A 21,530-nucleotide genomic window follows, 5' to 3' on the forward strand; every position below is an offset into this window, starting at 1 on the left:
ATGGTTGTTGTGTATTTCACTTAGAGTAATACATGGCCACCTGCAGGGAGCTGTTAATGAACAACTTTATTTATACCTTTCCGTCTAAAGTGCAATATAAAAATAGCTCAGATCTTGCAATATATTACATCTATTCCTCACTTAATAAAATAATTGGTGCGCTAAAATATAAAACGATATGTGTGCATATGTTCTCTTAATGCAATACAATTAAACAAACATCAACAATATTTGAAAATTTAACAAATTGATTCTATATTTCTTTTGCTGAAATCACAATCGAAACACGTGACCAATATTGCAGAAGTTGTTTACATGTAAGAAGAATTGATTTTCCTTAACACCAGTATCTATTTGACACTAATGTTATTTCGCAATCAACAATGAAAAGAATATTTTTTCTTCCTTCTTACGTTCTTTGAACTCAGCGATCTGGCCTGTTTCCCGTTCCGGCTGTCTCTTTCAACTTCCATTCATTTAACTCTACTCTCTCAGCAGCTGACTGTATCAAATCAAAATTTTGACATTGACTGCCCATCCCATTTAATGGTTAGGACCATGACATTGGTTGATTTGTCTTAATTAACGAACCTGACTGAGTTTTCTCAACTAGGCAAAAGTGAGGACTACGGATGCTGGAAACCACAGTTTAGATCAGAGTGGTGCTGGAAAAGCACAGCGGGTCAGACAGCATCCGAGGAGCAGGAAAATCGATGTTTCGGGCAAAAGCCTTGCATTAGGATGATGAAGCCCTGCTGAAGGGCTTTTGCCTGAAACATCGATTTTCCTGCTCCTCGGATGCTGCCTGATCTGCTGTGCTTTTCCAGCACCACTCTGACCTAAACTCTGAGTTTACTCAACTAGTTAGTTCTACAACACTGGCAGAATTCCCGTTTCTTTTGGACGTTCACTTTGGACTGTTAGAGAAATTTGAACTGTCGGTGGTTAATTATGCTCTCCCTTCCCTCAATTTCCTCTTTCAAACAGATGAACTACATGATCATGATGGAGACTTCCTCCATATTTCATTAGATATGTGAATTGTACAGTCTCGTTACGAGATTTCCAAACATATGTTTCTTCTATCACATCTGTAGTTTTTCACCAGCACCGAACTCTTCAAAACAGCATACTTTGCTTTTGAAGTCAGGCTTAAGCAAATTAAACCTTGTCCTGATGAACAGCTTATGCTTGAAGCATTGACGTTCCTGCTCCTCGGATGCTGCCTGACCAGCTGTACTTTTCCAGCACCACACTTTTTGACTCTGACCTCCAGCATCTGCAGTCCTCACTTTCTCCTCCTTGTCCTAGATATGTGCTTAACTCTTGCACGTTATCAGGATATGGCTGACTTTTCCACAGGTACAGTATTTTGGAAACTTTAATAAAAATTTGTTCAAGAAAATGGGTGTCCCTAGTTGGGCCAGCATTTATTGCCATTTCCTAAATGCCTGAAAGACTAAAGAGAGCAGATTTTCAAATCCTTGCAAGCAGTGAGGTTCTTCATCTGCCACAAACACACATCAGAAAATAGTAACTCTCTACCCTCAGTTTTCTGTCATCTAATGTTAACGAATGGAAAATAACAGGCAAGTTTGTGACATACACTTGCACAAATGAGGTATATTGCCATTATTCAAGGGACTGATAATCTACTTTCTCAATTAGAGTGTAAGGATTTATATAGGTGGCAGTGGTAGTAAATTGGTAACTCTGTATAAGAAAATTGTGTATTTATAAATCTAGAGACTTGAGCACAGAAATTCAGTTTGATTATTCATTTCAGCACTAAAGAAGTGCTGGAGACTGCATCTTCCAGATGAGACTTTAAACTGGGTCCCCATCATCTCCCTCAGGTGGATATAGAAAATGAGGGCATTTAAATACTTCATGGCTACCATGGCAACGGCACCATTTAAATTTCTGACTCTGAGGCTGAGATTTTCCTGACTCAGCAGTGGCAGGAAAATCAAATAATTGGGCAGATTGACAGGAGGGAGATGCCGCCCCCATCCTGTCAGCTCAGGAATTACATCAGGAGCAGTAAGACAGACCTGCCTGACTAACTGCCATTAAAGGCCTTTAAATGATCAATTAAAAAATAATTAAGTGTTCAACCCACCACTGGTCTAATTGGCTATTTTCTTGGCAGCCGAAGAAAATGGCAACCTTGACAAGTGCTACAAAATGTGGCTTCCCTCCTTGGTTTAGGAGTTGTGGGGAGGGCAGTAGAGGTACTCGGTTTGTCCCATTCTGAGAATGCTCGGGAAATGAGTGTAAGGTTAGCCAGCATTTGTTGCCCATCCCTAATTGCCCAGAGGGTAGTTAAGGGTCAGCCATATTGCTGTGGGTTTGGAGTCACATGTATGCCAGACCAGGTAAGGACGGCAGTGACCTTCACTAATGTCCTTTAGGAAAGGAAACTTCCATCTTTACATGGTCTGGCCTACATGTGACTCCAGACTCACAGCAATGTGGCTGACTCTCGACTGCACTCTTGGCAATTAGGGATGAGCAATAAATGTTGTCTAGCCAGCGACGCCTTCATCCTACTATAGAACAAAGAGAACAAAAGATCCTATTCCAACTATTACCATGAAGCCTGCAGGATTGCCATTTTGGTGCGACATTGATCGACGAGTTTTCTTGTTAGTAGCAATGGGGAACATTTCACTCTTAAAGATGCCCATGCTCACACCTAGAATAAATAAGAGAAAATCTAAGAATGAGATTTTGTGATTTTGGCTATTGTGGCATTGACGTTTTGAATTCCAGCTCAGGAATAGAATGCCTTTACAGTTTCCAAAAATCTTTTCATGCTATTTCAGTGTCTCTGGCTTCTTGGCAGGCTTTTGGCTTCCTCTTATGTCTGGCCTGGATTTTATTGTTTTTTTCAGTCTGATATATCTATATGATTTATAAGTTCATACCATACCCACAGAGACAAGAGAGAACTTCTTTAATTTGTGAAAGTAATCTACAACAGAGTCTCATGGCAAATATTTCCCTTCATGGAAGGCAACACTCAGTGCACTCTCATTCCTAGTCAATGCTTTATATGAGACTGTCTGTCTGTACAGGTGAATAACTCCTCTAGTATTAATTGAAGAGTAAGATTGTTAACCTCAGTTTCTTGACCAATATTTATCTCCCAATCATCATCAAAGAACAGATGATCTGGTCGTATGACATTGTTATTTTGGGAGTTTTCTGTGTGCAATTTGTCTACTGCATTTCCTGTGACAGGACTTCCCAAATACATACTTTGCCTGTAAAGTTTTTTGAAATATCTGGTGGGTTTGAAGGCCATGGCAGAAATAAAATAATTCCTTTTTTTTGATAAAGGTCGGCATTCAGAAACGATTGTGGGTCTGTGGTATCTCTCCTGATTTTCCTTCTCATTTTAGGGAAAGTATCTGATGTTCATTTGATAAGATATGCTCATTGAATTAATTGACTAATGTTCCCAGTGGATAATGAATGATATCTCAGAGAGCTAAATATTTGGCACTTGCTACCAATGAAAAGTGATCAGTGATCAATGTAGTGTCACCTGCTTGATGGCACCTCTGATAGCTAAAACTATCTCACCTCTTTAAAGGGTTAGCCTTCACTTCTGTGCTTAAGCCCTGTCTTGAGATTGATTCAAGAGATTTGTGACTCAAGCAAGAGCCACAGCTGACACCCAATGATTAGGATTGACTCATTCATCCTTTTGAGTTGAGATGATATATAAAGCATTACATAGGAAGGTTGAAGGAAATGATTTGGACAAAGTACCTCAGAAAAAATCTGACTTTTCAAAAATATCTGTTTTACCAATTATATTTACTATTACACTTACTGAACCACAGCAGGTACAAACCTTGGTCTACGTTGAGTTATATCATTGCCATTGTGTTGAAAGTAGGGCATGACTGTTAGCTCAGCATTTGAGATTACAAGCAAGATTCTCAATCCTGGTTCCTACCCACTGATCCAATTTAAAAATTGCACATACACAAATGTAATGAATGAGCTATGTAAGCCTCTCATAAGTGAATAGCTTTATACATAGTTAGGTGTATAAAATAGGATTTGTATGAGGTATTGAATTGCCAGCTCTTCTGAATGGCCTTCAGGAGAATAAAAAGGAACTAATTTTTAGGAAGAATGTTTTAGAGAAACAATCTTGGGCGGCATTACTGAAAAAAATCTATGTTAAGCAAATAAAATGTGGAACATGCAGAATAATACTGAGGACGCATCATATTTCTGCTGTATATGACCGAGTGACAATTACAAATAGGCCATTTAAAAATAACTAAGGGAACTGGGAGATGGAGTGGGTTGATACTTTGTACACCAGAACCTGGGTTTGAATCTGACCCAGAAAAACAGATTACTTGTAAGATCTGGAATACCCAGTCAGCTTCTGAGTCATAGTCATAGAGTCATACACCACAGAACCAGGCCCTTTGGCCCAGTTTATCCATGCAGAACAGGTTTCCTAAGCTGAACTCATCTCATTTGCCTGTGTCTAGCCCATATACCTCTAAACATTTTCTGTCATGTAGCTGTTCAAATGTCTTTTAAATGTTCTACTTGTACCTGCCTTTACCACTTTTTCTGTCAGCTTGTTTTGTATATGCCCCACCCTCTGTGTGAAAAATGTGCCCTCAGGTCCCTTTTCAATTTTCCCCTGCTCACCTTAAACCTATGCCATCTTGTTTTGGACTCCCCTACCCTGGGGGAAAGACCTTTGTTATTTACTTTATCTATGTCCCTCATGTTTTTATAAACTTCTATAAGGTCGCCCCTCAGCTTCTTACCCTCCAGGGAAAAATGTCCCAACCTATCCAGTCTCACATTATATTTGAAACCTTGTGAATCTTTTTAATATCCTTTTCAATTTAATAACATCCTTTCTTCAACGGGAGACCAGAATTGTATGCAGCATTCCAAATGTGGCCTTAACAATGTCTTGTACAATTGTAACGTGATATTCCAACTCCTGTATTAAATGCTCTGACTGATGAAGGCAAGTATTATAAATACCTTCTTCACCACCCTGTATACCTGTAACGCCATTTTCAAGGAACAATGTACCTGTACCCCGAAGTCTGTCAGTTCTATAACACTCCCAGGACCCTATCATTAAATGTATACATCCTGCCATCGTCTATCTGACCAAAATGCATTTATTTTGCAGAAAACTATCTGCCATTCCGCAGCCCACGTACCCAGTTGATCAAGATCCCATCGCACCCTTTGATAACCTTCTTCACTGTTCACTATCCAACCAATTATGGTGTCACCAACAAACTTACTAACCATGCCTCCCATATTTCCATCCAAATTGTTCATATAAATGATGAACAACAGTGGATACAGCACTGATCCTTGGGGCACACCACTGATTACAGATAGAACAACAACCTTCTACCACCACCCTCTACCATCATGCCAATTTTATATCCAATTGGCCAGCTGTTCCTGGATCCCACATGATCTAACCTTACTAAGCAGTCTACCATGTGGAAGCTTGTCAAAGGCCTTGATAAAGTCCTTGTGGGCAAACTTTAATAAAAATTAATCAAATTCTTATCATTCCTAATATTGTTCTAATGGAAACTTTACGATACAGAATGAGGCTTTCCAGGGACCCAACTGTTTTAGAACAAGCGCATTGCCAATGAGTGACCCACCCATGCATAATGTAATTTTGATTAATTTAAATGTTTGATCATTTCTGGACAACAGGGTATACTGCTTTCTGACTCCTCTCCACTCACCTTTAAAAAAATTGCTTGAAGTTTGGTTATCATGAAAGGGCTGGCTCGGATATCTTCTTGTATGGTAGTTGTATGGGTCCCAGCCCAGCATTTGTATTAATACAAATAATTACTATTCACACTTTCCTTTATGTTTTGTTTGGATCTTTATTTGTAGAATGACAAGACATGGAGTAACCTTATTTCACAATCAGACCAGCAAAGGCTGAGAGAATTGCAAAAGAAAAGAATGTTAAGGGAACAGATCATATTTGGGGAATAGAAAGTAATGGGTGTAAGGAGATTGCAATGGCATTATAGGTCACAAAGTAGAAATTCTAGTTCCTACTCTCTAGCCTTCAATAATTTAAGATTATTGTTCAAGACATAGCTGAAAGCAACCCAAGAGAATATTATATCCCTGAATCTAGATTTCTCTCACCCATAAGATGGGCCTTATAACTTACATCTTTTTTTGGACGACATTTTTGGTTATCTTCCTAATATCAGTTTATGTGAATTGAGGTGTTAAATTTTGTGATAATTGCAACTGTGTTGTGCCTTGTGTTTTGTTACATTTATTCAGTGCCTTTAATGCAATGTCTTGTTCATTCAAATTTTGTAGTTAAAGATACAAAACAAATTTCATTCAAGGCTTTTCTTAATAACTGTCCCTCCCAGCTTTTGCTTTTCCAGAATATGGCAGAAATATAGGGCTGGATTATTCATTGAGTGTGGCCTCCAGCCTCTGCTTGGTTAGTTCACCATGCTTTCACTCTTCAAGCAATGGTCTTGCAATCCCCAGGAGATGGAGTCATAGATTCACGGAGTCATATAGCATGGAAATCCACCCATTTGTCCAACTAGTCCATGCCAACCATGTCCCAAACAAAACAAGTCCCACTTGCCTTAATTCGGCCCTATCCCTCCAAACCTTTCCTATTCATGCACTTATCCAAATGTCTTTTAAACGTTGTAACTGTATATGCATCCACCATTTCCTCTGGCAGCTCATTCCACATGCGAACCATTCTCTTATAAAAAGGTTGCCCCTCACATCCTATTTAAAACTTTTCTCCAGTCACTTTAAAAATATGCCCCCTAGTTTTGAACTCCCCGCCTGAAGAGAAAGATCCTTGTTATTCACCTTATCTGTGTCCCTCATGATATTATAAGCCTCTATAAGGCCACCCCTAAACCTCCTACACACCAGTGAAAAAGTCCCAGCCTATCAAACCTATTTTTATATCTTAAGCCCTCCATTTCAGCAACATTCTGGTAAATCTTTTCTGAACTCCCTCCAATTTAATAATATCTTTCATACAGCAGGACAACCAGAACTGCAAACAATACTCCAGAAGAGGCCTCACCAATGTCCTGTATAACTTTAACATGACATCCCAAATCCCGTACTCAAAGGTCTGAGCAATAGCCTCGTTGGCATGGTAGGACTGAAGGGTCTATTTCCATGCTGTATGACTCAGTGACTATGTGACTGTCTGACCTCATTGATCCTAAAGGAACCCTTTTTTCTCTCTGGTTGCTGTTTTGCTCTTAATGTACTCATGACATTTATTTCGATTATCTTTAACTTTATTTGCCAAAGCTATCTCATATCCTTCTTTACCTTCTGATTTCCCTCTTAAGAATGTGCCTCTGCTCTTTATACTCTTTGAGACATTCATTTGATCCCGGTTGTCTGTATCTAGTATATGATTCTTTCTTACTCTTGATTAGGACTGCAATATTTTTATTCATCCATTGTTCCCTGCTCTAACCAGTCTTATCCTTCACTCCACTATGATCATAATGCCTCTGAACAATCCCTCAGAAATATCCTAATTCGAGGCGTAATGTTTTCCTTAATCAGAACTACCAATCCCCCTCCTCTCTTGCCTCCCTTTCTATCCTTCCTGTAGCATCTAAAACCCAAAACATTGAGCTGCCAGTGCTGGCCTTCCCTCAGCCAAGTTTGTGTAATGGCTATGATGTCCCAGTCCCATGTTCCCATACACGCCCTGGATTCATCAGCCTTACCTGTAAAACACTTTGCAATGAAATAAATGCAGATTAATTCCTCAGAGTTACCTTGTTCTCTGACTTGCTCTTGTGCGTGCTTTCAAATTAAATTGTTCTTTTCTGATTCAGAACTATCCTTATCTTTTTTTTTTAATTTTACTGCCACTTAAGAAGCCTCCTTTGCCTTCAACTTTCTAACTGTCTGTAAAGGAAGGTCCAGATCCACCTCCTAGAGCTATGCGCCATACAGTGGAGGTCACCTTCTTGAAGGAACATGGAAGAAGGGGCAAAACAAAGTTTGGAATCTTTGAATTCATGCTGCTGCTTGTGCTTTCACTGACCTTTTTAAACTTGTTTATACATGACTGACCCTCAAAACTGGAATTGAACTGGAATTTACTAATTCATTTGTGCAGAAAATCAAAAGATAGTTCCGTTCTGGGATGATTTTATCTGAGAAAGAAATGTCAGACATTGGTCATTAAATGTCTTCCAGGAATGTAATTAAATGCATAGGTCTCTGAGTAATAATTCTCAAGTTCAACAAAACTCAGCTAATCAAATTTATTTGACTCTTACCAAAAAATAGCCCACTACACTCAATGGCCAGAAATCATTGGTAACAGCAGAACATGAACCTTTTAATTGAGAATATAGTTGAGTGGGGATTGAGTAGAGAATAGATTGGAATCTCCTTTGATTTGAAAGCACTGCATTTAACATTTATTTACATTTAAATCTTTTGGATTCAGCATTTCCTTATTAAAGATGCATTGGTGTCTTAGTATCTTTGAAAATACACATTAGAATTGTAGTTTTTGCAAGAAACTCCAAATATCTCATATCTTGAAGTCATTGGGAATAAAAATTGGGAGAGATGTAAAGTGGGCTGGACATTTGCTATTATCTATTTTATATTATCACACCAAACCAAACATTATCTCCAATCTCTTTGGAAACTGTATTTGCAACTGCCTTGCAAGAATGCTTTACTAAGAATTTTGGTGTAATGTGTTAGTAAAGTTCCATAGCTTAAACCAAATCAAAGCATTGCATCTTAAATCAAAAGATGTTTCTAAAATTGAAAGGGTAATGATGAGAGCTTAGTGCAATAACATGTGATGCTGTAATTAGTAAATCTTTAAAGTATTAATCTTTTATTCTTAAGTACACAGTTTGCATCTATCTTGCACAATCAGATGTTTCTACAGAATGATTTGTGTTGATGTTCCTTTAGCAGCATTTTTTATAACAGACTTCTTGATCAGATTCCTTTTCAAATAGAACCTCTCAGTTCTCAACACCACGATGAAGTAATTGCTTACTTGCCAAGGAATCTTTTGGAAAAAGAAAAAGATGCAATCACACAAAAATGGAATACTACTTTGAGTGATATATTGAGATACAGTGACTTGTTTATAGAAGTAAGCAAGCAATAAATAAGATCAGGCCAAATTATGACTTGACTAACTTAGAGAGGATCCATGACAGATTCAAGTTTTTTTTTCTCTCTTGAAGTACAGTTTTAACATCCTGCAGCATGCTAAGTCATAAAGTCAACAATGCCAGTTAAATATATGAATATATCTGCTTTATCTGCAGTAACAATGTTCAACACAATACTTCTTTCAACCCCAACATACAAGAGTTCAGTGCAGCTGTTGGCAATATGTCAACATGTTTAGAATGTTTTCCTTGGTGTAGGAAGTTTAGACTATAAGGGTGATGAACTAAAGGATTGTCTACATATTGATTGGGGTGAGCTTTGGGAATTGTGGAGCTACACAGGATAGGAGGTAGACTTCTCGTTAGTAAATGAAATGTTGAGTCCTCTCTTCTGTGTGGTTTGAAAGGTAGGGTGGTTTGCAGAAATGGAACTCACACTGACTATTGTTTCCCTCATTTCACTTGCAGCCTGTGTATTAAAAATTTCAACTAGCAAATATCCAACAGTTGTTTTGTTCTTGTACTTGTTATGTGGGTGTCCTGTTGCATCATGTTGCACATGTAAGTGGATATATTCTGTTGCCACTAAAGGGAGGAATAAGGCAAGATAATGGTCTGAGGGGTATCCTTTCATCAGGAGAAGGCCATGTAGACCTGGAGTGGATTCAGGAAAATGGTTGAGACCAAGAAGAGGTTTCTAGACTTCTTTCCAGAAAAGATGAAGGAGGAAATATGATCAGATTGGGTGCATTGGCATCTGTTCAGTCGCATTCTCCCCAACATTCAGCTGTCATAGATGGCTAGAATTAATGGAGACACTGCAAGCTTATCTTATCTCACTGAACACAAAAGTTAAGAGCCAGAGGTGGCCATTTGACTTTTGTGCTTCTCCAACATGTAATATGATCACGGCTGATCGAATTGTGCCATCAATTCCACTTTCTTGCCCATAACACTCAACTCCCTTGCCAATCAAAAATCTACTGGTCTTAAAGTAGGATCCTAAGTATTACAAGATTTCTAAGATTTAAGAGATCTATTTTCTACTAGAGCAGAATGTAATCTGATAGTCATGCATTAGTTGCAAATTTTGGCATACATGCATTTGAAACAATTCCTTCAAATTTCTGTGAATAACACACAGCATCTCTTAAGCACTGTTGTGCACCTAAGTAAACTGGGCCCTATTTATTGTATACCATGTGATCATGCAGGAGAATTCCATTGCATGCGGCAGAAGTAACGAGTTAATGAAACCACAACTCTACACAGCATAAACACAAAAGCAGTAAATACATTTACCATTTGTGACTGCGACCCTGGATATCTCCTTGTGTTTTATGAGATGAATGAGTGCCACTGGTTCCTGAAAGATAATTTAGAAGAAAGAAAGCATTACAATAAAAATGAATGTTTATTGTTGAAGATCAGCAACCGATTTGTGGTACATTACAAATAGTGTTGAATGTTATTCTCAGAAATATGAAATACTCAATATTGTTTAAATCACCCATCATCACTATAGCAAATTGTTTCAAATTGAATAATGAACTGCATAGCATCCTGATGAATTTCTGCAAAGTATCTTGATGAATTTCTGCAATTCATCTTGTTCTGCAGTTTGAGCCAAAAATGTTCTATGTGCTTCAAGCAAATGGCTGTGTGTGAAATCAAAGGAAAGTGAGGTAACAAAGAGGATTGATGAGGACAGAGCAGTGGACATGATCTATATGGACTTCAGTAGGGTGTTCAATAAGGTTCCTCATGGGAGACTGGTTAGCAAGGTTAGATCTCATGGAATAGAGGGAGAACTAGCCATTTGGATACAGAACTGGCTTGAAGGTAGAAGACAGAGGGTGGTGGAAAAGGATTCCTTTTCAGACTGGAGGTCTGTGACCAGTGGTGTGCCACCAGGATCAGTGCTGGGTCCACTGCTTTCCATCATTTGTATAAATAATTTGAATGTAAACATAGGAGGTAGAGTTAGTAAGTTTACAAATGACACTAAAATTGGAGGTTTAATGGACAGCAAAGAAACGTATCTCAGAGTACAATGAGATCTTGATCAGATGGGCCAATGGGCTGAGGAATGGCAGATGGACTTTAATTTAAATAAATGTGCAGTGTTGCATTTTGGAAAGGCAAATCAGAGCAGGACTTATATATTTAATGGTAGGGTCCTGGGAAGTGTCACTGAACAAAGAGACCTTGGAGTGCAGGCTCAAAGCTCCTTGAAAGTAGAGTTGCAGGTAGACAGGACAGTGAAGGTGGTGTTTGGTATGCTTTCCTTTATTGGACAGAGCATGAAGTATAGGAGTTGGAAGGTCATGTTGTGGCTGTACAGGATATTGGTTTCAGAAAAGATTTACAAGGATGTTGCCAGGGTTTGAGGATTGGGGAGAAGCTGAATAGATTGGGACTATTTTCCCTGGAGCATTGGAGGCTGAGGGGTGACCTTTAGAGGTTTCTAAAATCATGAGGGACATGAATAGGGTAAATTGACAAGCCTTTTTCCCTGGGGTGGGGGAGTCCAGAAGTAGAGCCCATAAGTTCAGAATGAGAGGGGAAAAATTTAAAAGGGATCTAAGGGGCAACCTTTTTTACACAGAGGGTGGTACATGTGCGGTGTGTACCAGAAGAAGTGGGAGGCTGGTACAATACCAACATTTAAAAGGCATTTGGATGAGTATATGAATAGAAGGGGTTTGGAGGGATTGGCAAATAGGACTAGATTAGGTTTGGATATCTAGTTGGCATTGACAAGTTGGACTGAAGGCTCTGTTTCCATGCTGTACATCTCTATGACTCTAGTCCTTAGACAATGAAGCGGCTACAGTCAAGCAGCAGCACCACAGTCAGCCAAGGGGACCATCTTATTCTGGTCCAGGGGGTTCGTCATTGTCAGTCAGATTCTTGGTGCTACCAGAGACTAAGGATCCATATCTTTGCAGTGTAGTGATTGTGGATATGTTCAGTCTTGCAGCTCAAGTGCAAACAGTCTAGGAATTACTGTTAGGTCAGTCAAGGAGCTGTTGAAACCAGTCCAGGAGGGTGGAACAGTTTTTACTGTCGTGAAACAAAGGAAAGAATCTAGTATGATGTGGCTAGTGGTGATGTACAAGCAGGTGACGTTATGAGGTGTATGGCGGTTGTCTTCAAAAGGACTGCCCTCCTGTTTATCACCCTGTCCACCAACATCTCAGGTCCCTGTCCGCAAAGTGGAATACAATCTTCCCTTTTACTTGAGCTGTGTTGATTGTTGAGGTTTGAGCAGCTCAGTGTAAGGCCAGTTCCTGTCTTGCAGTGTCTGATGTGATATGCATCTGGGCTTCAAAACATGCCACCAGAGGCATGAGAGCTGGAAGATGTTGGCAGTAGTGAATAGAGTCATAGAGTCATAGAGATGTATAGCATGGAAACAGACCCTTCGGTCTAACTTGTCCATGCCGACTGGATATCCCAACCCAATCTAGTCCCCCCTGCCATCACCCAGCCCATATCCCTCCAAACCCTTCCTATTCATATACCCATCCAAATGCCTCTTAAATGTTGCAGTTGTACCACCACATCCTCTGGCAGCTCATTCCATACACGCACCACCCTCTGTGTGAAAAGGTTGCCCCTTAGGTCTCTTTTATATCTTTCCCCTCTCACCCTAAACCTATGCCCTCTAGTTCTGGACTCCCCAACCCCAGGGAAAAGACTTTGCCTATTTATTCTATCCATGCCCTCATAATTTTGTAAACCTCTATAAGGTCACCCCTCAGCCTCTGACGCTCCATGGAAAACAGCCCCAGCCTGTTTAGCCTCTCCTTGTAGCTCAGATCCTCCAACCCTGGCAACATCCTTGTAAATATTTTCTGAACCCTTTCAAGTTTCACGACTTCTTTCCGATAGGAAGGAGACCAGAATTGCACGCATTATTCCAACAGTGGCCTAACCAATGTCCTGTACATCCACAACATGACCTCCCAACTCCTGTACTCAATACTCTGACCAATAAAGGAAAGCATACCAAACACCTTCTTCACTATCCTATCTACCTGCGACTCCACTTTCAAGGAGCTATGAACCTGCACTCCAAGATCTCTTTGTTCAGCAACACTCCCTTGGACCTTACCATTAAGTGTATAAGCCCTGTTAAGATTTGCCTTCCCAAAATGCAACACCTCGCATTTAGCTGAATTAAACTCCATCTGCCACTTCTCAGCCCATTGGCCCATCTGGTCCAGATCCTGTTGTAATCTGAGGTAACCCTTTTCACTGTCCACTTCTGCCTCTCTGGCAGTGTAATTCCCCTGCCAGTTACAAAATTAATGAGGTGGAGAGTAGACAATTTCAGGAGAAAGCTGTTAAGAGCCATTGCAATGTTAGCCTAATTTGACAAAATATTTTACCAGAAATTGGAAAATTCAGCCCTTAGGCTCTATCTACGATCACCCACAAATTGGAGTGAAGGTCTTGTAAAGCAGAGGATTCTCAGCAAGGGTTTTTGTCATCAAATATCTAGGATATTGGTTCACAGGTGAACTTCAGATCAGGAACAAGTTGGTTGAATTATGTTTTGCAGCTAGTTTCTGAGTATACCTCACAGACTCACTGATGACTGATGGCTCTGTTGGTTCTTCCTGCTACCAGCTCTGAACTTGAGCTTTCTTTTTAAAGCAGGAATGGTTATCTCACCATATCACTGTTAGTAACGTCAAGGTCTTTTTCAAATAAGGTGTTGTGTTAATGTTCATTCCTTTTCCCTGCGCTGTGAGTTTACAGTTCTGATGTGGGAGGTCATCATGCTAAAACAGGTAGTTGTGAGTGGTCTTTCACATCCATCTGAGTTTTTATTTTTCTTTTTACCCTAAATAATACATTGAAGTAAGGATGGAACTCTGTATTCTTTTTATATTAGCCCATTTTATGAATTCCATCGATAGCTGTGAGATACTATCACTGTTGTCATTCAGTTAGGTATTTGCTCGATACAGGCTTCGATATCAGGCTTCGATAGTCCAAATAGTAAAAGCCCCATGATTTGCAGCAGCCATCTTAACAGCTTCTGTGTGTCCATTATTTAAAGCAATGACTCAAAGTGTATAATATAACATGCCTGAATTGGCATGACAGCTCATCCAAATCTGTAAGAAACTAACGGCAACCTGCAAAAATGGTGAGTTCAGCTATTTGTATTGATTTTGTGCCTGGAAATGTGGTACTGTGGAAGATAGGGAAAACCCCAAAAAATAGTCTGTGTGAAACTCAGGCTGGGATTCTGTTGGACTAATGATGATCTCGCTTACTAGTTGGGAAACAAGTAAGGAACCTTCTACAGTATCGGGGATTACCGGACTGAATCAAGTGTCCTTCAGGCACTTAAGTGGCCATTGTCCAGAGATCTGTGTGATTGAAGTCCGTGGCTGCAGCAGGTATCCAGCCTGCCATTAGCTGCTAGCCAATTGGTCAGTAGGAGTAATGGTGGCCGGTTGCAATGCACCCACCAGAAGTTCAGGATCATCACGGAACCCTGGAAGAAAGGTGAGTGATAGCAGGTTGGAGATTTCAGGGTGGGGTTGCAGGAAAGGGTGGAAGGGTGTTTGAGGCAGGAATTGGCTTTCAGCAGACATGTCCCCAACCCTCGCAACCTGACAATTCCAACTCCCCTTGATCTTTTCAAACTTGAGGAGGTTGGCTGGACATCCTTCCAAGGGGTACAGCTTTTAATGTCTGTGCTGGTGTGCTTCCAGCAATAAATATCCTGAAAATCTTTGCAACTAAACCCAATGTCCTAGTGTAATGTTGCGAGAAACAGATAGATTCTCAGGAAAATTATTAAATAGACTTTTCTTGCTATTTATGCTACTCTTTTCGGGATGCATTCCATCTCCTGCAAACATTACAAATGAAAATTAAGGGGAAACTGAAAAAATATTCAGGCTAATAAATTTGTTAATGTATTGTCAGACAGTGAGGAAACAATAGAAATGAGAGCAATTAGTCAATAATGCCAGAGCAATGTGCAAAATAGAAGATGTTTCTGACTGGAAAGGTAACAATCTCTGCAATGGCAGCTACTATTAAATAGCAAAAGCAGCATTCTAAGTATGGGCTGTCACTGACTGAGCAAAACAAGGACAATATCAGAGAATGTCCTGGATATCATTATTGGTTCTCATTGCTGAACAGAACACCAGATCAATTAATGGAAAGACATTAAGGCATTTCCTGTACCCACAACAGGATCCTCTTTCCCCATGAGGGATTTTAATGCCAGTGCCATCACCACAGTTTTTCACAACTTCTTCCATTGTGGTATGAGGAAATCTGATGCAGGCAGAAAAGAAAGACTGAAAATAACTCCAAGTTTGGATAGTCCCTCCTTACCTACTCCAATCATATGTACACAGCCGATAGGAAAGGAGCTGTGTGTTCTAACTCCTGCTGCCCAGAGATCTAAAACAGGTGGCAAACTGACAGAAGATCTCACTGGCCCATTTTGCTGTAAAACATCTTGATTTTGATAAGGATCATGATTAAGTCCACATCTCTCCACCCCAACCCATTTTGTCTTCTATTTCTGTTGAGCTTTGCTATGGCCATTCTTACAATCATAACAAGCTAGATAAAATCATCACACTGTGGTTACATTTCCCCTTTCAGCAGAGTTACAGAAATGTCTCGCTGGCAAAAGAGTTGGTTACAGGATACAAAAGCTTTTTCACTAAGAATATTGACAAATTAATTTGTGATAAGTGGATTAAAATAAAGACAGTAAAGATGACCTTAAAATAGGGATTAACGTATGTTTGCACAGCTGGTTCAGATATTACTTCCCATCAGCCTTTAAACTCCTTCACCTGTGGACTTAGTTCATCTTAATTCCTCATACAGTACCTAAAGCATTGACTGTCATGTTTATAAATTTTAAACCTTCCATCACCAATTGAGTATCTACCCTTTATGGACAAAATGAGTACCCCATCTATGTCCCATTGCCCCAAATCCTTACCTTTGACTATCAGCAACTGTTTTAAAATTGACAAATGACCTGATATCATTTGCTAACAAAGGGTTCCAAACTTCTGCAACCCTTTGTGAGAAAACTTATTTCAACTTCAGTCCTGAAGCTCCAGCTTTTTTTTCACTATGGCTCAAGACCTATATTCCTTAATTAGTGGAAACAAGTTCTCCAATATCCATCCCATCTTTTCTCTCTTTGTGTCTTGAATTTGTACTATTTCATTATTCACTACCAATTGGAATCTAGATGCAAAAATTCACCATGGTTCCTGCTATGCTCAGTCTCATGGTCAGTATGTCATATGCTTTTAGAGACATGCTTACATTATCATCACTATGTCATAGCATGTAATTTGAGGGTATAATAGTCATGGAACTCTTTCATACATCAGATCACCTGAAGCAGGCACCCTACATGTTCCTCCATTTACACATATGTTGACATATGTCTAAGGAATGCAATGTTCTTACATAATAGTTGTAATATGTTAAATTCTTCAATACCATAATTTACAGTTTATGTTGTTATGGAAATAACATAAACATTGCTGCATCAGGTAAAACAGCCTGATGGAGGCAAACTCGTGCCAACAATAAATTACTTCTTACTATCCTGGAGTGTTTTTGTAACAACATTTCTCATGTGTATTCTATCATCCACGCTTTGGCAATTGTGTTTGTCTTTTGACTTTCTCGTCAAATTCCCTAGATTTTTCTCCTTATATATTTGTTTTTTAACACTCATCAATCATAACATGGAAAACCTGCCTGACTTTAAGTCTCTCCCAGTCAAAATTCATCAAAAACAATTTTGAAATATTCTAGCAAAAACAACTTAGTTATTAATAGCTACCATGATTGTTCCTCACCTGTCCACTGTAGTCTCTAAAAATAATTATCTCACAAACATTAAAAACATGGAAAATGCTCCAAATTGAGCTGTGGACAAATGCATCTTTGAAAAAACAATCAGGAGCTGTAATATGGTTTGAGCTCTTTCTCCAAATAGCTGCAGTGGCCCCAAAATGCAGATCTGAAGGAAGCAATCAGATTCTAGATCTTAATTATTTCTCGTTTACCAATATCACCAGTCAGAGACAGGCAGAGCGATAGTCGCAAGTAGAGAGAGAGAGAGAGACAGAGACAGAGACTGAAAGTGACAGATGTACAGAAGGTCCAATGGAGTAATGGAATGATTCAGATAATGGAAGAGTGAGGAAGAGTCAAGTGAAGAGTAGAAAGAGAAAGAGAAAATCAACGCAAAAGAGACAACATTATGAAAGGATTTGGGAAAGGAAGCTGAGAAGTTGTAAAAGAGATGGAGATAATTCTGATATGGATGAAGGGAAACCTTCAAATGGTTTTATTTATGATGATTTTTGTTGGTACTTCTCAAGCTAACCAACGCACCCACTTGGAGCAATACTGCAGAAATGCCACTCATGTACTGTATTACAACCAACATGAATACATAGTGCATGAGCATGGTTTCTAACCAATATTATTTTGTAATTCAGATCACTATTATGGGTACCTTGAAGTTCCCTCTTAGTCTGAACAATATTAACTAAAACCCAACTCAGATTATACAAGATATTGTAAATGCGGAAATCTAAGTGGAATCACAAAATAATGACAATACTCATCAGGTCCAGCAGCATCTATGAAGAAAGAAACAGGGTCAATAGACTGATCACCCTGGAAAGTTAACTATGGGTCTCTCTCCGAGGTTGTACCAGAATTACTGAATGCATCCAGGAAAATCTATGTCTTATAACCCCTATAGAGGCCCCATCATTTTCATCATTCACCACAAAATCATTTGAACTCTACACAGTTAGTGTTCCAAGTAATTATTTTCAATAAATGAACACCATCTTCCTTGCAGATGATTTTCTATAACTGTGTTAATTTATTACCAGCTCCAATGTGCTTTAGAATTTCATTAAGCAAATCTTGTGTTCTCTGTATTTCACTGGTGAATTTTTCAGTAGCATTTTCCTGTTGTTGATAAAGGGCTGAAACTTTCAACTGCAAGTTTGAAATCTCTTCATGCATTGCTATATTTAATGTCATGCCACTGAAAAAGAAAGAGAACAAATTATAACATTTCAGTCAAAAGCAGCTCTGTCTTTCATAAATGCTCTACAAAATAAATGAGGCATTGTATCACAATGAGATAATTGGAAGCTAATGAGGTGGTGTAAAGTAAATAAAATTGTGCAAAAGTAATTGAATTAGTGGAAAGTAAATGAGATGGTGGAATTCTAAATCAAGACAAAATGTAAAGTGTTGCAATTTAGATGAGGCACAACATTTTTTAATAGACTAGTGCAATATAAATTAGTTGTGTAATGGTAATGGAGCAGTATATTTTTAATGGGGCAACCTCATGTAAATGAGGCATCCTAGTGTTAATGATGCAGTGTAACATAAATGAAGCTATGCCATATTTTGGATCTATAAGAAACTGCTATAATATTCTTATTCTTATTAACATTTACTTGTGCTCCCTCACGATTTTCTGAATGCTGGGGCTACTGGTTATAGGCTTGATATATGCTTCCTATTGTCACTGCTTTCCAATCACTGATGTGCGCACATCTTCCCAGGCATCTGAAATCATCGCCTCAACATTAATTCTACCCAAGATACACAAGAGCGCAAAGGTGGGCAATTAATGCACAAAACTAGTTGTTAAGGACTTGAATACAGGGAAAGTGCCCCAATTTGCTACAAATACCAACACACCCACTTGGAGCAATACTGTAGAAATGCCACTCACGTACTGTATTACAACCAGCATAAATACATAGTGCACGAGCATGGTTTCTAACCAATATTATTTTGTAATTCAGATCACTATTATAGGTGCCTTGAAATTCCCTCTTAGTGTGAACAATAACAATTAAAACCCAACCAAGATTATACAAGACATTGTAAATGCTGGAAATGGTGGCCAGTTGGAGTGTTCAAGCATCTTGACATGGAAAACGTAATTAGAAGTCCAAATTAAAATTCACTACTCTCATGTGGGTTTCCCTGGAAACTCAATGAAAAAGGAGGCAACGACAGCCATCTATGGAAAAGATCAGATTGTCTATTTTACAGCACTCCTTGTGGGCCAGTCACTCCAGGGCATCTCCAACCTTTCCCTGCCAATCATGACCTTTTTGTTTCTTGTGCTGATTGAGATAATTGCTCCTCTTCCCAGCTTGAGTAGAGAATTAAGTCCCAGAAAAAAAAATGGTAATATGTAGAAAGTAATAAATTAAATTCAACTCTACAGACAGGAATAATTATTTGCTTTTATATGGCAACTTTAATATCGATAAATATCTATGTACTTCACAGGAATCTTATTGAACTGGGCGGCATGGTGGCACAGTGGTTAGCACTGTTGCCTCACAGTGCCAGAGACCCAAGTTCAATTCCTGCCTCAGGCGACTGACTGTGTGGAGTTTGCACATTTTCCCCGTGTCTGCGTGGGTGTGCTCTGGTTTCCCCCCACAGTACAAAGATGTGCAGGTTAGGTGAATTAGCCATGCTAAAATTGCCCGAGTGTTAGGTGTAGGTGTAGGAGTATGGGTGGGTTGTGCGTCGGTGGGGACTTGTTGGGCCAAAGGGCCTGTTTCCACACTGTAAGTAATCTAAAAAAAATTTGAAAATTTACACTGAGTCATATCATGGAATATTTCACTTGGAGACCAAAAGCTTGATCAAAGCAAGGTTTTAAAGAGCATCTTAAAAGATGAAAAGAGAAATAGAGAAGTGGACAGGTATAAGGAGGGAATTTCAAGGCATGTTTTTTCAGTAACTGTAGGCACAGATCATCAAATGTTGAGAGATTGAATTCAACGTGCAACAGACTCTAAATGAAGACACATATTAGTTTACAGCCATCAGATATCAGAAAGAAATACTTGACTAAAAGACAAATTTAAATATTTAATTCTGTATACTGTCTCCTCATCTATCACTGTTATGTTCCCATGCGGATCCTGCAACAATTTAGCTGTATCATTGCAGGGTGACAAATATCTTCCAATATAGCAACCATAGAATAGAATGAAATGCCCTAAGAACCACAACAAAAAAAGGCTATTGTGACTATGTTTAAATTAAATCAAATATTTAAATGATTCCTAATTATGCAGTTATTATTTGAGAACTTGTACAGAACTACTACCATCTGAAGAATGTTAAACAATCACACTTGATGCAAAATTGAAAACATGTAAACATGGACTTAATACAACTGTGCATGAACAAAATCAAGAGAAATTGAAAATTATGGCCAGTTACTTACTCTTCTGAATCTTCATCTTGACTTTGGCTTTGGCTGGTGCCCCAAAACCTTCTAGAACGTCTGCTTCTAGGACTCTGGTCATATTCAGCTTTCTCCCATTCTTCCATTTGTAATAACTTTGTGAGATTATCTATATCTTCCTGAACAGGGATATCAGAGATTGAGGTTGAAATGAAAGGTATTTGAAACAATAATAAAACTAGATCCTTTATATCAGGTCAGTTTTGTTTTACCTAGAAAGAAAATGTTGAGGAAATTGGACTGTGCAGTGGATTAAGCCTTCAATCTCAAATCCAGAATAAAGGCTGGTTAAGTAGTTTAAAAAATGAGATTGAGATTGAAGAATGTTACTGGGGCAGATAAATCCTGCATTTCGTTATGGAATCACTGTGTGAGTGCTCAGTAATAATACTGGTGAACAAATTAGAAAGCATTTAATTCTGTGGGTACCAGCATACCTTGACTTGATGAATAGAAAGTGAGTGGAATTCAATACTGATGAAAATGCAAAAGAATCAATAGTGAACTGATAGAGTGCTTTACATGTCATCTGATTTTCCAATCTCTTGAAGTCAATACAGCAGAATTCAAGGAAAATGTATTATATTGCTTGTCATTGGAAAAATAACTTAGCATTGATTGCTGCTGATTCGATATTGTCCGGCCAGATCTACATTTACTCTGTTCGGTCCCAACAATATACATTGTGCCCAACCTAATAAGAATTCTCCAAATAAACTGAAACAGTTTTTAATTTCCCTTACCAGCTATCCTTTTAGCTTATTAGCAAGGTTGTCAAATTAATATAGAATTGTGACAGTCTTGTGATCTGGACCCATGTTCACAACAAACTAGGTTAGAAATAAAAATATAAAAATTGTTCAGAGAATAAGGCAAGTTCCAACAAATCTGTCTTTATCACTGATCTCAAGCTGACATGCTTGCCATCTCATCATATCTCTGAATTTAGTCTCTCTCCAATATCCGTGATC

The 21,530-nt window shown here is 38.8% G+C and overlaps 1 protein-coding gene across 1 annotated transcript in view; it reads right to left on the reverse strand.

Moving 5' to 3' along the window:
- Nucleotides 1-8,972: 8,972 nt before the first annotated feature.
- LOC132815201 (transient receptor potential channel pyrexia-like) overlaps nucleotides 8,973-21,530 on the reverse strand; it is an 89,101-nt gene continuing 76,543 nt past the window's right edge. The window contains exons 19-22 of the mRNA XM_060824016.1: nucleotides 20,539-20,678; nucleotides 18,149-18,309; nucleotides 10,521-10,584; nucleotides 8,973-9,109 (exon numbers count right to left, since the gene is read on the reverse strand). Of these exons, the coding sequence (XP_060679999.1) occupies nucleotide 9,109; nucleotides 10,521-10,584; nucleotides 18,149-18,309; nucleotides 20,539-20,678 (366 nt within the window). The 3' untranslated portion in view covers nucleotides 8,973-9,108. The remainder of the gene's footprint in view (nucleotides 9,110-10,520; nucleotides 10,585-18,148; nucleotides 18,310-20,538; nucleotides 20,679-21,530) is intronic.

Source organism: Hemiscyllium ocellatum, chromosome 4 (genome assembly GCF_020745735.1).
Source record: "Hemiscyllium ocellatum isolate sHemOce1 chromosome 4, sHemOce1.pat.X.cur, whole genome shotgun sequence".
NCBI classification, from domain to species: domain Eukaryota; kingdom Metazoa; phylum Chordata; class Chondrichthyes; order Orectolobiformes; family Hemiscylliidae; genus Hemiscyllium; species Hemiscyllium ocellatum.